Consider the following 17,682-nt stretch of genomic DNA (forward strand, 5'->3'; position numbering starts at 1 on the left):
TTTACTCCTCTGCGCCATCAAATCCAAGGCCTCCCTATTGCCCTGGGACCAAGTCTAAAGTTCTCCCCTACTTGGCTCCCCTCCACCTTTCCAGCCTCTCCCTCCTCCCTGGTCCAGTCAAACCAGCCTTCTGACAGTTCCTCACAGCAAGTATTCCTTTTCCCATTTTGTTGCCTTTGTAGCGACCGTCCTTCATGTTTAAAACTCGCCTCCATCTCATCTTTACATCTCAAATGCTCTTGTTTTCCTTCAAAACTCAGTTGAAGAACAAACCTTCCTGGATACCCCCAGCTTGTGTACTTACTCCTCTAGATCATTGTAATATATATATATATATATATATATATATATAAGACCTAGCTGACTGTGATCTCCTTGGATGTTTTCTTGGTGAAGAAACTGGAGTGATTTGCCACTTCCTCCTCCAGTTCATTTTACAAATGAGGAAACTGAGGCAAACAGGCTGAGGTGACTTGCCCAGGGTCACACAGCTAATAAATGTTTGAGACTAGATTTGACCTTGGGAAGATGAATCTTCCTGGATACCAGACCACCTAACTGACCTATTTTGTATATATTTTGCATGTATTCCCATATAAATCTTCTATTTCCTTCATAAAATGTAAGCTTCTTTAGGATAGACATTTTTTGGCTTGAGTCTAGTATTGTTCAGTTGTTTCCCACTCTTTGTGAGCCCATTTCGGGTTTTCTTGTCAGAGACACTAGAATGGTTTGCTATTTCCTTCTCATTTTACAGATGAATAAATTGAGGTGAACAGAGTTAAGTGACTTGCCCAGGATCACATAGTATCTAAGGCCAGATCTGATCTCCCAGAAGTGATCCTGTGACTTCAGATGGCACCACCTAGCCCCTGGGCCTGGTATTAGGACTTAACAAACATTTCTTAATTGACTGATTGATTGGATATTCATTGTTCAATCTAACATTTATTTAGTACTTTTTTTGTTCCAAATGCTGGGCTGGAAAAACAAAGGCCCAAAACTCAATCAGGTCCTGCCCTCTGAGGGAATTACATGAAGATAAACTTGTCTGGGCTGACCAGCTTTTAAAGAATTTTCCCATAAACTCTGCTGCCTCATCAAGTTATACATTTGACCTCTCTTCCTTCCCAAGTTCTTCCCAATCACCATCATGTTGACTGTCCTTCCTTAGCACTCCACCCCTCCTTCCTTATTATTCTCTTATCACTTTGCCTGCCACAAATCCTTCTGTGTAGAATACTAAGTTTAGAGCAGCACCCAAAGGTTCCCTGGAGAAAAGCTCCAAGTAAGTGAGCTGAAATCAAAAGCACTCCCTCAAATGTCTGGGCCAAAAGCAAGAGAGAACAAGAGGCCCTAAAACAGAGAAGCCGCCTGGATCCCACACCTTCCCTGAGACTCTGGGACCGGAATATGGCTGGAACCACTTTAGTCAGCGGAATTAGGAGGGGCCGTTGTAGCGCTGTCTCTCAAGTAGCGTTGCCCTTAAGGAAGATAGAATTATGTGAGGAAATTCAGGAAACAGCAGAAAGCACTGGGGGGATGCGCGATGAAAGGTGAATCGGGAGAAATTTTGTTATTAGAGTAGAATAGAGACCATCTGGACAGAAGGAAGAAATAGAGTCGATCGCAAACAGCAGATATGGATGTGATTCAAGGTGCCGTTGTGATCTCCATTTTACAGAGGAGGAAATTGAGGCAAGGGTTAAGTAACCTTTTCCAAGGTCACAACGAATAGGTCTGAATTTGAATTCAGGTCTCCTCCACTTCAGGCTCAGCACTTTACCCACTGCGCCACCTCGTGGTGGGGCTCGATTATCCCAATAATGGCACTTGCAGCTTCAAACAGAGGAGCTAATTTCCTGATTTTAAAGAATGGGGGCGAGGTGGTGCAGTGGATAAAGCACCAGCCCCGAAGTCAGGAGAACCTGAGTTCAAATGTGATCTCAGACGCTTAACACTTTCTGTCCGTGTGACCCTGGGCAAGTCATTTAACCCCAATTACCTCAGTGAAGAGAAAGAAAGAAGAATGAAACTAATTTCATCTATCAAAAGGAATCAGGAAGAACTGAGTTTAAATTTAGCCCCTGTCAGACATGTGACGCTTAATTAGTTATATGATCTTAGGAAAAAGTGAAGGGGCCGATAAGGGTGAGCAAATTCTATTTTATATTTGATTCTCAACAGGAAAAATTATTTCCTGGCTAGTTTGGTGAAAATGCTAAGCCTTTGAGTCTGTAATATAAGCAAAATAACTGTTTGGACGTGTATACTTATATTGTATCTAATTTATACTTTAACATATTTAACATGTATTGGTCAACCTGCCATCGGGGGAGGGGGGAGGGGGGAAAGAGGGGAAAATTGGAACAAAAGGTTTGCAATTGTCAATGCTGAAAAATTACCCGTGCATAGAACTGGTAAATAAAAAGCTATAACAATAATAATAATAATAAAAAGAGTCTGTAATAAAGATCAGTAAAGTTGAGTCTCATCTGACCTGCACCCAAGCCCCGGGGAGAGCAGGTTCGGGGGAAAGAGAGGATCTCATAGACTAAAATTCTCAGCGTGAGTTCGTCTAGGAAGTCTGGGAAACCCTCGAGAATGAGATTGTGGAAACCCATTTGGAAATAATTCTGACAAAGAAGAAAAAGGGTAACTGTCTAAAGAGAAGATGGATACAAGGAACTCTTCAACCAACTCAGATTTTTAAAAATTAAACTTCATTGACACTTTTTCTTTTATATCACCCATATTCCCAAGGTGTTGCTTCCTTTTTCTCTCCCACAGAAACATCTCCATGAGAAAAAAATAAAGAGAATGGGAAACAGTTCTGCAAAAATACCCATTATATATATATATATATATATATATATATACAGAGAGAGAGTAATAGTACATATACATATGTGTATATGTATGTATTTATGTATACACACACAGACACATACACACACACATATAAATAAAGGTCATCATTGTTCAGTGTCCCACACACATCACCCTCCACCTTTTTAAAAGTTCTAGGAACAAGAACAGGAAAATAGGAAGGAACACAGAAGTATGATTGAGTTCTGTGACAATATTAGCTCGAGTCCTAATGCTCAGAATAAAGTAAAGCTGCCAAGGAAAGCCAAAGACAACAAAAGGGTATTTATTTGTTTTAAAAACAATATTTGGGGAAAGATAAGGCTGCAGAAAGAGAACCACTGCCCGGGCTGGATGGGATGATGGCAAGGGACTACGGAAAGAATGAAGTGAAGGGAAATTTGACTTTATTTTCTTTACTAAGGTCACTTTAGATTAGAAGGACATACAATGAAAGAAAAGAAAGAACAAAAATAGCTATGGGGAATCAGCCCCCGAGATAAGTGAGAAGAGAGGAAGAGATGACAGGCCTGTTCTTAATTTCTTTCCCAGATGGAATATATTCAGATGTTCTGAAAGGACCAGACATGTGATTAGTGAGCCATCCTTCATGACACTTGGGGAAAAAAAAGATTGGTCATTTATTATTGACAAAAATACCAGGGAGAATATGGACCTGTTTTATTCTTTAATTTACTCTTTAAAAATGCATATTATCGGGGGCAGCTAGGGGGCGCAGTGGATAGAGCATCAGCCCTGAAGTCAAGAGGATCTGAGTTCAAATCTGACCTCAGACACTTAACACTTCCTGTGTGACCCTGGGCAAGTCACTGAACCCCAATTGCCTCAGCAAACAATAATAGTAATAATAAATAAAATGCCTATTATAATACTCATTGTGATACCCATCTTGGGATATAATTTCCATGAGGATATGAATGGCTATTTATTTCAGTCCACTCATTACTATATCCAAGTACCAAGGAGAGTTCCATGCACCTGTTGAATAACTCAGTGATAAGAAGGATCTGGGAGATTCAGGGAAGCAGTGAGGGAAAAAACGAGTGTAAATATTATTTCCAAGAACGCAAAGAGAATAGTCTTCCAGCTCTAGGCTAGCGAGTCGCACCTTGATTTCTGACAAAACCTAGCACATATCATTAAAGGGATGGCTGGGGAACCCCTAGGAAGGGAAGCGGTGATCAGAAAGGACCAGATGTGGCGGATTAATTCTCTTTCCTTTTTGTTTTTGTTTTTGTTTTGTTTTGTTTTGACAGTAGGTCTAAACCACTGGAAACCTAGTTAACCTAGGTTTTCTCAAAGCCTAAAGTATTTCTAGTTCTTGTGAAAGAAATGGAGAGATGATGGAACAATTAGGCACGATACATGGATTCAGACCTGGCTGAGAGTCAATAATCACTCAGGGTTAAAGCGAAGGAAGCCTCCCGTGGCGTGCCCCAAGAATCAGTGGCAAATCCTGTGCTAATATTTTACCTGTGACTTGGATAAAGACAGAGGGCCTGCTCATCAAATCCATAAGCAACACAGAGGGAGAAGGGGAGGGAATTATAGCCAAGGGGGACAGAGCTTGGGGCCGGGGTCTTACAAATATCCAAAGGACACCAGCAGGCGGGGCATCGGGCTGGATTTTATAAGACGAAATTCAGCTCTTATACTTGGGCCCAAAAACCGTTTACTGAGTGTAGGGGAGGCGGGAGGGCGAGATAGAAGGCTTCCTGGAAAGGATCTTGCTGTTCAGTGAACTCCATGAGTGAGCAGAGATCAGAGAGAGGCTGCATAGGAAGCATCACCCCAAGACTCTTGGGTAATTTAAATGGAGCGTGGGCTAACCCATTTGTGGGCCACTCTGTCAGGTCTGCTGGGACTCAGCAAGGACGTTGAGGAACGAGTATTTGCAGACACCAGCCAAGAGGGCGAAGGACCTGGAGCTCAGGTTGTTTAAAGGTTGGTTAAGGAACCAGGCTAATTTAGACTGGAGAAGGAGATGGGCTGGGGGATGGGGCTGGAGAAAGGGGGAACAAGAGACAATGTTTGAAAAGATTTCTCCTAGTGAATGGACTGGACTTGGTCTCTTTGGCCTTCGAAGGAGCAATTAATGGAAGTTTCAGGGGCAAGTTTAGGTTTGCTGCCTTTAAAAGCTGCCCATTGGAGCTGCTAGGGGGCACAGTGGAGAGAGCACCAGCCCTGAAGTCAGGAGGACATGGGTTCAAATCTGATCTCAGACACTTAACACTTCCTGGCTGTGTGATCCTGGGCAAGTCACTTAACCCCAATTGCCTCAGCAACAACAACAAAAAAGAATCAAACAGCATTACTCATCTGCTTTATATCTGTGGTGCCCTTCCTTCTCCGAACTAGGCTGTAAAGTTATTAAGATAGAAGATGGTGGGCTTCAAATTAGGAGAACCTGGGTTCAAATCCTGCCTCAGATTCTCATTATTTCTCCTTTCAAAGCCTCTCAATATTGAGGAGGTTGGGCCCCTCCCACTCTAAATACAGACTATGACGCATCTTGGTACCACTGAGTGTACCTTGGCCAGGGTCCTATGGAGAATGGCAGTAACTAAGTAAGGGGTTTCCGGGTGGGTGCCCGAGCCCCCCATGAACAGAGGAAACGAGGAGGCCGGAAGGGGCGTCTTACTTTCTCATTGGCCGTTCGGTTCAGGTAGTAATCCCTGGAAGGCAGAAAGAGGCCCGACTGATCCACCTGTAAGGGAAGGGGAAAGGCCGCCCTGGAGGCCCCGGCGGTGGGAGGAGGGGCCCACGGGGGCTTCCCTGGGACCTCGGTGTCCCACGCTCCGCACAGGAACTCTGGCCCGCTCCAGCCCAGCACCCGCCCGGCCCCTCACCTGAATCACGTTGCTGTTAGAGCTCTTGGCGTCAGCACTGACATAGACCGTGAAGAAGGGGCTGGCCCGGTAGGTCCCAGACACCGTCTTTAAAACGTCCATGAAGTTGTCCTGGGCCCAGGGTCCCGTGATGTTCCAGCCTCCGATCTACAAGAGAGGAACCCGAGGGCTTCTGGCCCCTGAACTCCTTTTCCTGCGGCCCCCAGGGAGGTCCTTCCTCCGATTCTCCCCAAGAGATCCCCCCCAGTGGGGGTCCAGCCCCACCTTGTCAATGAGGTCCCGGAGGGGCTGGGCGCCCAGCTCTTCGATCCGCTGCTCCCGCAGGCAGGAGAGATAGTAGCGCTGCGTCTTGCGCTCTGCCTCGCTGCTGGAGTTGAAGGTCTCGTTCTCTGCGCATGGGACAGGGCACCACGTCACCGTCCCCGCTGCAGACACTGACTGCCTGTGGGACTCTGGGCCTGTCCTTCCCTTCTCAGCCTCAGCTGGGCCCGTCCAGCTCTAGCTCTGAGCTCCCATGATCCCTTGTTTGCAAATACGTCAGGGGGAGGGGGTGTACTGCCACTCACCGGGGATCTGGGGGTGGGGGCTGCTGCTGCTGCTCACCAGGCCATCACCCACGAGGGGTCTGGAGTAAAGGCAAGCTTTGGCTTCTCAGCCTCCCTCCAGGGAAACCCTGAGCATCCTACAAGAGCTCTAGATTTCTCCCTAACTGCATGTTCTTTCACCATTTAATAAGCGTGTGCAAGGCTGTGGAGGAAGCCGGTGCAGGGTGGAGAGGGGAGCTGATGGCCAGAAGACCTGGGTTCAAATGCTGCCTGAGACCAGTCGGATAAGACTGTGAACCCTCCTCTGTGTATGTCAGATGGGCCCAAAAACCTTAGTAGACACTGGGCACTTTGCTTCCCAAAGGAAGGAAGGAAGGGATTGAACTCCCTGCCCTCTGGTTCTATAAAGAGCTAAAAATGAATGCAAGGGAGAAGGCCTTGCAGCAAGGGGCACTGGGAAAGGAGAAGGTGGCCCTTGAGCCATGTTCTAAGGGAACAGGGGATTTTAAGAAGAATGGGAGCAAATATTCTAGGGCTGGAAACAAGAAGGGATCTTGGAGGTCATTGAGTCCAATTCCCCTCATTTTACAGAGAAGGAAACTGAGGCACAGAGAGGTAAAGGTGATTTGTCTCAGTCATTCAAGTAGAAAGTGACAGCTGGGATTTGAATTTGGGACTTTTCACTCTTTTCATTGCACCACAGTTTCACCATATTTAACAGGGTTGCATTCTGCCTATAAAGCACCATGCAGGGTTCCGGGCATACAAGACTGGAAGGAACAAAATAGTCTTTGAAATTAAGAAGCTTAGTTGTATTAATGACTTAAACAAGAAGCTAAATAAAAACGAAAGAGATAAACCCAATAAATATTTAGCCAGACAAATAGAATATTAATTGAGAAGGAAGGAAGCACAAGTCGTTAGGAGATTGGGAAAGCCTGCCCATAGCAGGTGTATTCCAGGCAAAGATATAGGAAATGTCAAGTTCCAAGGATAATAAATGTCCCAATTGGGGGGTATAATGTGCTGAGGGAAACAGTGAACAATGGGATTGGTTAGATGGGCTACAGAAGGACTTTACTGACAAAGAAAAGGACTTCAGTGTTTTGCCTTAGGGGCAGTAGGAGGCACTGAGGATTCTTTGCTCTGGTAAAGGTTCCATAGGGTTTGTGGAACAACTTGAAAGCTAATTTGGCTAAAATATAGAATAAAGGGAGAAGAGTACTGTGATTTATGTCCCCAAAAGTGGTAGGAACTCTGGCTGGGCTCCAAAAGGAGACTTGACCTCTCTACTAGCAGCCCACCAATTTCATCCCCTTCCCCAAATCCTCAAGGCAATATGATTTAAAGGAAAGAGCCTTAGATCTACAGTCAGGAAAAAAACAAGAGCCAACATTGACATAACACCATACAATTATTATCTCATTCAACCTTCACAAGAATCCTGGGAGGCAGACGTTATTATTATTCCCATTTTACAGATGGGAAAACTGAGGCAGATATGGGGTTAATTGACTTGCCCACAGTCACCCAGCTAATAAATATTTGAATCTGGATTTGAACTCGGGACTTCCTGACTCCAGGCCTAATGCTCTGTTCATTAAAACTGCTTCCTCCATTCAAATCTTGGCTCTAATATCTCTAAGCTGTATGATCATGAGCAAATTTCTGAGTCTCAGTTTTTTCATCCAGAAAATGAACCAAAACAGAAGAGGCAGTGGGACATGGTAGAGGTATTCAGTGTGTGATCCTCTCAGTGACCTGAGGTGACTCTTCTAAGACAATTTTCAGTTACAGAACAACTGAGTCTCAGATCTTTACTAGAGAGGTCAGTCAAATACGAAGCCCATTGGGTATTTTCCCAACAACATTCTCAGGTGCTGCTCAAGCCCGATTGAAAGATAACTTGAAAACGTTTAACAAAATATAATCAACTTTTAAACTAGGGGGCCAGTTCACTGTCCCTCAGACTGTTGGAGGGCCAGACTATAGTAAAAACAAAACCTTTGTTTTGCGGGCCTTTAAATAAAGAAACTTCATAGCCTTGGGTAAGGGGGATAAACATCCTCAGCTGCCACATCTGGCCCATGGGCCGTAGTTTGAGGACCCCTGGTATAGATAATGGTCCGATGTTGTTTTCTGAGTCAAAATCCAGTTTGAAACCACTGGGCTACATCAAGAAATCTTTGTGAAATTTAAAAAGGAAAAGAAAATAGAGATGGCAATCCTTGACCTTCACACGGCAGAGGCGCTAGGGAAGAAAGTGTTTTAGAATTATCAAAGTACTTTAGAGATGAAATCATTTCTTATTATTATCATTTTATTATTGTTATAGATTGTTAACTTGCATCAGTACCTTGGACAGTATCCAGTCAACTCTCAAGTTAACAGAGAGAAGAGGCCCAGACAGGGAAGGGATTTGCACCTCCCTCAGGAAGCTAAGGGCAGGGAGGGCTCTGCATTTCCCATTTCTTGCTTTCCAAGCCAAGGCTTTCCCCTTTGCTCTTTCCAGTCATTATGAGCAGCATAGATCACTGATCTAGAGCTAGAAGGGACCTTCGAGACCATCTAGTCCAAATCTTTTATTATAGAAAGAAGGAAACTGAAATGTGTTAAGGTAAAATGTCTTATTCCAGGCAGGTAATAATTGGGCGGGGAGATCTGATCAATCCCCATCTGTACCCAATGGGCCTCCTATTGTGGTTTTTCCTGACTGGATGGGTCTCCCTGCCTCTGCCACCATTAAGGTCCCCATCTGCTTTCCCTCCCTGAGCAGATCCTGGCCTGTGATAGGACCCGGCCCCAGGATTTTTCTAGACTCACCAAGTAAATGTTTCAAGACAGCCTGATTCTGGTCCCAGAGACTGTTGAAGGTATTCCACCTGGAACGTCCATCAGGCAGTGGGTTCCGCCGCATCCAACCCCCACAGGAGAATTGGTAAAAGTCCTCACAGGGGCTCACCTCCCGGTCCAGGGACTCGAGGATCTTGCCGGCCACTCGAATGCAGGCTTCTGTCAGGCAGGTGTTATTTAACCCAACTGTGGCTGGGAAAAGGTGAAGGAGAGAAATCCTCCTTCAGCAAAGGAGGAAAAACTACCCAAAGAAGAGATCAAGTAATCGATCAAGAAACATTTATTAGGCGCCTATTTTGTGCCGGGATCTGTTCAAGGTGCTAGAAATACAATGATTTAAGGATAATGGTCTTAATGGACTTAAGGCCTACCCCTCAAAGAGCTCATGCCCTTTCCATGACATAGATGTCATTCCATAATCTGGATGTGGAAAATTAAATACCAAATATAGAGTAAATTTTTGGTCCAGAAATTTTGTTGTGCAAAGGAGAAATGTGATTTTGGGGGAAAAAATTACAATGGGTATTTTGAACTGATGAAAAAATATTCCTATGTGAAAATGAAATGCAAAATGTTTTCAGACAGAAAAAAAAGAGAAGAGGGGAAGCTAGGTGGTGTAGTAGATAGAGCACCAGCCCTGAAGGCAGGAGAACCTGAGTCCAAATCTGGTCTCAGACACTTAACACTTCCTAGCTGTGTGACCCTGGGCAAGTCACTTAACCCCAATTGCCTCAGCAAAAAAACCCCAAAAAACTCAAGAGCTATCTCCTTCAAGAGCTTTTCATCGATCCCCCATTTATAAGTATCAACTTTCAAAATCATCATTTTGTATATATTCTCTATTCACCTGCCTATGAATTGTCTGTATATTCACCAAGTAGAATATGTTTCTTGAAGGCAAGGACTGTTCACTTTTATATTTGCACCTCCAGTATCTCAAGCACACAGTAGGTGCCTAATAAATACTTGTCAATTGATTAGCTGATGGAATTTACATTTTGCAATCATAGACTCGTAGACTTAGAGCTGTAGATGATCTTAAGGTTATTCCACTCAAACCCTTTTTTTTAGTCAAGGAAAACTGAACTATTTTCCCCAGGAAAATGGGAAGCACGGAGGAAGTCATGGATGTAAGGAAGCCATAAAGAGAGATACAAAGTCAGGCAAAAGGTAAGCACTGAGGATACAAAAAAGGCAGAAGACACTTCCTGCTCTTGGAGAATTTGTAATGGAAAAGACATCAGACACCCACGTAGGAAGAACTTCAGACCTTCTCCCAACTACTCCCCACCCCACCTCCCACGGTCCTAGGGTCTCCACGATGTATTCACTCCTCAGCTTCTTCCCTAAATGGAATAGAAGAAATCTCGGAATGAGAGTCATAGGACTTAGAGTTCAATCTAGGTCAATCTCTAGCATTTTACAGGTGAGGAAACTGAGGCAGAGAGGTGCATTGCTCGAGATCAGAGAAGCAATTAAGTGACATTGGCTGAGATTTGAACCCAGAACTTTTCCCATCGTACTATAGTGAATACGACGGCTTGCCCGTGGTCACAGAATATCGAAATCTCAGCGTTGGAAGAAACCTTAGTAGTAACCAAATATGAAAAAAGAACTCTTCCCTATGACACTCCCCAAATGGTCCTCCAGCCTCTCCTTGTAGAGTTCTAGAGGAAGAGGTCCCACCTCCAGAGGCAGCCCATTTCCTGCAGGAACCCTTCTAATAAATTATTCACTCAACAAACATTTATTGAGCACCTATTGAGTGCCAGATCCTGTCCTGGGCACTAGCTATTGCTATGAAGAAAGAATGAAACAATTGCTGCTGCCCTGGAGGAGCTTTGAGTCTTTGGAGGGCTTTCCTTGGCACCAGCTGCCAGTAAATACCATCCCAAGATCCAGAGCCAGCTCTGCCTCCAGATGTGGCTACTGGCTCCCAGAGAGAGGGGCGGAGCCTGGGGCTCACCTACCTTGTTTGTACTGGACCCCCAGGGAAATGGAACAACCCAAGAGCAAGACGCCCAGCAGCAGCGAGATGCCCATCAAGGTCAGTTCCAGCTGTGTCCGGGAGCTCAGGAGATGTCCTGACCTTTTTCGGAAGCCCACCTGGGAGAACAAAGGGAAGAGAGAGAGGGAGGGGCTCAACTAGATTAATAATAATGATTGCTAGTATTTATCTGGCACCTAATGAGCACTAGGCACTAAGGACTTAAACAAAAAAGGTATCTTTTTATCCTCACAACTCTGGGAGGAAGGTGCTCTTATTAGACCCATTTTCCAGGGGAGGAAACTAAGGTGGACAGAGGCTAAGGCTAAGTGACTTGTTCAGGTTCAGATTGCTAATGAGTGGCTAAGGCAGCATTTGAACTTGGGTCTTCCTGACTCCTGAGCTCTGTCCATGGTATAAACCAAGTGAGCAATGATCTCAGAGCTGTGGCGCTCCAAGAGGAATCATTGGATCATTGAATGATAACGGGAAGGTATTTGAGAGACCATTTTGTCCAGTTCTTTAACTTTACATAGGAGGAAATTGAGTCCAGGAAGGCAAAACAGCTTGGGAGCAGGGACTGCAGCGTGAAGTCATTCAGTCCCATTCCCTCATTTTACAGAGAGGGAAACTGAGGCTTAGGGAAACTCAGTATGACTGGTTCAAGGTCATATAGGTTGGGAGCATCAGGCATGGGATTAGAACCCATTTCCTGTGAGTTGATAGCCTTTCCTCTGATGGAAACCTAGAAAGGAAAGGAAGGGCAAGGGACAGATACAGCCAATCATCGGCATGCTAGCCCTTCCCATTTGTATAATGCCTTGAACTTTGCAAAGCACTTTATAGAATCCATCTCAGATGATCTTCACAGGGGCTGCAGGAGGGGGGCGTCCACACGTGTAACTCCGTGAGTGTAGGGTACTCCAAGTGTGGAAACTCCCTTCACCAAGGAAGCCTAGCCATTCTTCTATAAATTATCGATTTAGAGAATTGCTGGCCCAGAGAGATGGCCTGGAGTCGCCCAGGGAGTAGGATTAGAACTCAAGTCCTCCTGATGCTAATGCTATGCCATAGCGCTCTGCCTCACGTGGGAGGCATTAAAGGGAATATTAGAACGTTCGTAATGCCATTCACTGCTCTGTTTGGGAACAACTTGTCCTTCCTTCTCATGTGACTATAAAGTCAGCAGGTGTCTTGGGGAGAGGGCCAACACTGGGGTCAGGACGATTGGGGTTCAGCTCTGCTCCAGACCAGAGAGGTGATCCGGGGTAGTCATATCATCAGAGAAGTAAATATGGTAAGTGGAGAAGTAAACAGAAGCTTAGAGAACAGCACCCGTCAGAGATGAGTGCTGGACGCTTCCCACTATATCCAGCTTTCCTTTTTAAAGTAGAATGGAAGCTAAAACAGTTGAGCCTTCCTTTTTTTTCTTTTTTCTTCATTCCTTCCTTCCCTCCCTCCATCCTTTTCTTTCTCTCTCTCTCTCTCTCTTTCTTTCTTTCTCTCTCTGTCTCTCTTTTTTCCTTTCTCTCTCTGTCTCTCTTCTTCCTTTCTTTCTTTTCTTTCTCTCTCTCTCTCTTTCTTTCTCTCTTCTTCCTTCCTTCCTTCCTTCCTTCCTTCCTTCCTTCCTTCCTTCCTTCCTTCCTTCCTTCCTTCCTTCCTTCCTCTTTCTCTTTTTTTAGTGACAAAATTGGAGTTAAGGGATTTATCCAAGATCACACAGTCAGGAAGTATTAGGTGAAGTTGAATTTGCACTCAGTTCCTCCTGGGTCCAGGGTCACTGAGCCTTCAAGCTGCCCCTAAATGGGTCACTATTAAGTTTTTAAGTTGGGGAAAGTCCAGATCTGTGATTTCATCTATGTAGGGAACTCCACCAGTGCATTTATAGTGTTTTTGTACCTTAGCATAAATGACTGGCACATAACAGGTGTTTAACCAGGGCTGACTGACTGCAGTCTTGGGGCTTGCCTCAGACACTGAAATGGCAAGTCTCTTGCTCAGAGTCACACAACTGCTCTGTAGCAGAGTCCAGACTTGAACCCTGTCCCCACTCAACCATGCTGCCCCATATGGGTCATGGCTATAGTCAAGTGAGAAGGTGTGGACGACACCTTGTAAGCAAGGCAGTACGTGGATACCAACCTAATATTCTTAATCCATGGGAGTGACTAACTCTACTCAAGGAGCTACCATTGAGTCCTTCAGCCTATTTACCAAATCTTGATCTGCTGACTTCTCACTGGGAGCCTCAGATTCAAGGACAATGGACACAAGAGGGGAAGGGGCTGGCCAGTGAATGAAGAAGGGTTAGAGATTCAGAACTGAAGGGACTTTGGAGGACCTCTGGGCCAACAGCCTTCTTGTTACAGATGGGGAAACTGAGGCCCAGAGAGGTCACCGAGTAAAAGCTCTGAGCTAGGTCCCCGGGCCAGCCCCTTCGGGCATCACACGGATGAATAAACAAGCCCCACAGAGTGAGATGCCGGCCAAGGGTCACAGCTTAGTAAATGTGTGCCCGGATTCCAGTTCAGGTCCGCTGCATCTTCTTGCCCCCCACAACTAGGGAAGGGGAGCTGGCTCGGAGGCTCCCCTTCCCCAAGCCCGTGGCCCCCGAGATCATGCAGACCTCCAGAGCGTCTGGAGAGGCGAGGCCATCTGGCGAAGGCTCCGGGGCCTCCTCATCTCCAAGCGTAGCCCGTTTGTACTCCAACATCTGCAGAGATGGAGGCAGAGACAGCTGTCAGGGAGAGGGAGACTGCTGCTCCTCCGGGGACCTCCTGGCTCTCCTCCCACCCCTTGGGTGGGTCCCGAGAACGCCCGAACCTAGAGCACTTGCAGCTCAAACGACGTCACTCATTAAATGTGTAGGGGGGGCTGGAAGTGGGCCTGCCCTCAGGGAGCTTTCGGTGTGACGGGGAACGAACGGTCCCGCCTTCCCGATGCTTCCGCCACACAAAGAGCGGGGCAATGGGGCGAGAGCCTTCTCTCCTCCCAAGGCTCCCCAGCTTGCTCTCCTCGGACTCCCGGGTCCACGCTCCGAGGACCACAGGCTCCTCCGCTCCCACCCCGCCTTCCGTTTCAGGCGCCACCGATCCCGGGGACGGCTCGGGACGGCCCTGCGCCAGGCTGGGGATGAGCGGGAGGTGCCGGGCTGGGAATGGAGCTCCCCTTCGGCTCCGGCTCCCCCCTGGCTCGGTGTGTTTGCTTGTTGGGCTGCAGTCGCCCCCCCCCAGCCCTCCCCAACCCCTCCCCGCCCCCCCCCCCCCTCCGCAGACGCTCCCAGACTTGGGTTAACTTGGAGCCAGGGCGACGCAGGAGGGATGGAGCCGGGCTACATACACACGGTGCGTAGCCGGTGTAGCCAGCGAGAGCCGGGCAGGGACGCAGGGACAGCTCCCGCTCCCAGCCCAGCGGCTTCCTTTGCTCTTCCTCGCTCGGGCATCACTCCCTCCGGGATCTCTCCCGGACCCGGCCGGGGCCAGACTAGGGATGAGTAAGAGTGGAGGTGGAAAGGTAGGGAGGGGATGGGGAGCACGCTTCCTGCCCCCATTACTGTCTACGTTCTGCTCCGCTCCCTTCCCCCCGGCCTCTCGCCGAGTCCCTCATCCCGCCGTGGCCCAGCCCAGTACCCCCAGCCTCCCCACGCCCGGCTCCGGGTCCCACACTCACGCCTCCGCCCAGCTCCTGCAGGGCCAAGCTCATGGTGGGCTGGGGATGGGCAGCTCCCCGGGCTAGGCTAGGCTGGGCTAGGCGGGCCCCCGGCTGGGTCTGCCGGGCCTGGGCCCCCGGCGCCTCCTCCTCCTCCACCCGCCATGGCCAAGGCCAACTCCAGGGGTAGCGGCGGCGGCGGCGGCAGCAGCCGGCGCCACAGCCCCCGCCCTCAGGTTCTCCCCCCTCCCTGAGCGCTGGACCTGGGGGGAGGGAACGGGGGAGGCGGAGCCCAGGCCTCTGGGGAGCACCCCGGCTGGGGGCGGGGGAGGAGGAGGAGGAGGAGGAGGGCCCTGCACACAGAGCACTCGCGGCACCGGGACTTTTCCAGTCTCGCTCCCCTGCCCAGCAGTCCAGCGGAGCCCACCCCTGTCTGTGCCATCCGGACTCCGAGCTTCCCACCCCTTCCACCCCCCGAGAAGCCCCCCCCCTGCCTTCTTTCTCCCTCGAACCTCCGGATCTAAAAGCCCAGCAGCCCCGTCCCCTTCTGGGAGCCCCCACTCACCCCGGAGAATCCTCCCTGGAGTTAAGGGTTCGCTGGCCCGCACGCCGCCCCCTCCCCCACCTCACCCCCCCCTCCCCGAGTTCTGTTGGCTGTTTACAGACGTCGGTCAGACTGGCAGATCCTCCCCCACAGACTCGCGGGACCCACCCGCGCCACCAAACAAACAAACCAACTCCGCTCCCCGGGCCGGGGCCGCTCACCTCCCTGCCCATCTTCTAGGACGGGCGGCCCATTGTCCGCCACCCGCCCAGCTTCCCCACGAGAGCCTTGCACCGGGCGCCCCCACGCCGGCTTCACCCGCGTGTTTGCGGAAACGGGGCGCCGGACTTTCCTTGGGGAGCTCCCGAGAATGGCCACAGCCGAGCAAGGAGGGGAGGGGGTACGCACAAAATACACGGTCCCATCTCTTAATCTCCCCCGGCTGGAACTTCTCCAGGACCTCCTGGGTGCCAGACGCTGCCCGACTTTTTAAAAAGAGCCATTAACATCTGATGGGCCGCTGGGACTTTCTCGTTTTCCCAGAATTCCCAGAATGGCCCCCAGAATTCAGCACAGAACGAGGTACGGAGCATAAAGGCTTAATAAGGGTGTTTCTTTCTTTCACCGATTCATTCAATATTTTGAATACCTGAGCATCCCCGAGGCAGATACAACAATAAATAGATCTTGTTCTAGTGGATCCTTTGTCCCGGAACTGGAGTTGGAAGGGACCCAGCAGGTCATCCTAGTTACGTCTGCCTGGCCCAGCATCCCCTCTCTCCCGTCACTGCCACGGGATTACCCAGCTCCTTCCCAACAACCTTCACGAAGGGAGAAGCCGTCAATCATTCTCCACGCAGCCTCTTCCATGTTGGGTTCACTCTAATCCCCATCAAATCTAAATTTGGCCCTCTGCAAGTTCTCTTGTTCCTAGTCCTAGAAACAAACAGAACAGAGATGCTCAGGGGGTCTCGCAGATGCTCCCAGACAGTTGCCATGCTCCCCTCTCTATCCCTCATACAGGCTAAACGTTCCTCTTTCTGTCAACTGATCCTTTCATTCAAAGCCTGACCTCTAGCCTCTCACCCTCCTGTCACCAGTGGGCCCCAGTCCAGTCTGTCAATATCCTTCCTGAAATGTGCCGCCCAGAACTGGAAACACTCCCGAGGTGACTGGAACCGGGTCAAGGACAGGAGGGTTGTATTCTTCTTCCTGGACACAGCGACAGAAGACCTGGCCCCCAGATCCAACATGTTTCCCTCATGGGCATTAACACTGAGCTAGTTATGTAACAGACTTGGAGGCAAGAGACTTGGATTCTAAACTCTCACTAGAAGTACGACTCTGAGCAAATCACACCTCTGTGCCTCAGTTTCCTTCCCCCTAAAATGAATAGGGTTGGAGCAGCAAGAGTTCTAAGTTTTCTTCCAGTTCTAAATTGATGATCCTATTACCTGCCACAATCTCTCAAGCTCAGTTTTCTCATTTAAAATGAGGATGAGAATCTACACTCTAGGGTTGTTAGGAAGCTCAATTGAGATCACGTGTAAATGGTGTTTTTTGTTTTTGTTTTTTTTTTGCCAACTTTAAAGCCTTATGTAATATTTGTCATGATGACAGCTTCTGAATCTTGTGCCCTTTTTGGTTGTGCCCACAGAAGTGCAGATCCTCCTTGCCAGGAAGGCAACACGAGGGACTTGTTCCCCTCCTCCCTATGTTTAAGCCATGGGGTCTACACCGGAACTTCCCTTCCCTCATGAAATCCCTGATTTCACAGCTACTGCGGCACAGGTATCTCTCACCCATCAGTCCTTAAATAAGCTAAAATTAAATAAGCTTATTTTAACGCACTAGCTCCACCTTAGTTTTTTTTTTTCCATCTTTTTTTTTTTAAATAAGGCACAAGAATTTGGCAAAGCAAATCCAGAAGTCTGAATAATAACCCAATTTATGTCCCCTTTCCCAGCCATTCTACTGTTCCCATCTCTTCACAAATTGTTCCTGGCACAGAACACTCAGATGACCAATGGTGGACCCAGTCTTTGTGGGAGAGAATGTTTTGCTTTTAGTTGCTCATCTGGATCATTTCCAAACACTTAAACAGAAATATGGACTTGGAAGTCTGCAAGGAGTCCCCAGAATTTCTCTCAGGCTTCCCCCTAAATTTAGTTGGAGGCACTTCTGCCTCCAACACATCCCAAGTACATGATTTTATGTTCTGCTCATAACGATCTCCGGGTAAGGCCTGCACAGAGAGATGAAAAGGCCTCAGAGGGAGGCAAGGTTGTCCAATGGGGAGAAATGATGGTTTTGGAATCATAAGACTCAGATTCGAATCCTAGTCCCACTATTTACTACCTGAGTGAT

The 17,682-nt window shown here is 48.0% G+C and overlaps 1 protein-coding gene across 7 annotated transcripts in view; it reads right to left on the reverse strand.

The window, feature by feature from the left end:
• LOC100932890 (endothelin-converting enzyme 2) overlaps nucleotides 1–17,682 on the reverse strand; it is a 47,596-nt gene that overhangs the window by 15,860 nt on the left and 14,054 nt on the right. For 2 of the 7 annotated variants that reach the window (XM_031968108.1, XM_031968105.1), the window contains exons 1-7: nucleotides 14,793–15,197; nucleotides 13,750–13,836; nucleotides 11,107–11,242; nucleotides 9,107–9,328; nucleotides 6,003–6,127; nucleotides 5,739–5,885; nucleotides 5,531–5,596 (exon numbers count right to left, since the gene is read on the reverse strand). In XM_031968108.1, the coding sequence (XP_031823968.1) occupies nucleotides 5,531–5,596; nucleotides 5,739–5,885; nucleotides 6,003–6,127; nucleotides 9,107–9,328; nucleotides 11,107–11,242; nucleotides 13,750–13,836; nucleotides 14,793–14,825 (816 nt within the window). In that variant the 5' untranslated portion in view covers nucleotides 14,826–15,197. Of the gene's footprint in view, nucleotides 1–5,530; nucleotides 5,597–5,738; nucleotides 5,886–6,002; nucleotides 6,128–9,106; nucleotides 9,329–11,106; nucleotides 11,243–13,749; nucleotides 13,837–14,792; nucleotides 15,198–15,336; nucleotides 15,394–15,536; nucleotides 15,852–15,964; nucleotides 16,043–17,682 lie in introns of those variants that run through there. The other 5 variants (XM_031968110.1, XM_031968112.1, XM_031968109.1 and 2 more) reach the window with 4 other exon arrangements.

The sequence above is a fragment of the Sarcophilus harrisii genome, chromosome 4 (genome assembly GCF_902635505.1).
Source record: "Sarcophilus harrisii chromosome 4, mSarHar1.11, whole genome shotgun sequence".
In the NCBI taxonomy this organism is placed as follows: Eukaryota; Metazoa; Chordata; class Mammalia; order Dasyuromorphia; family Dasyuridae; genus Sarcophilus; species Sarcophilus harrisii.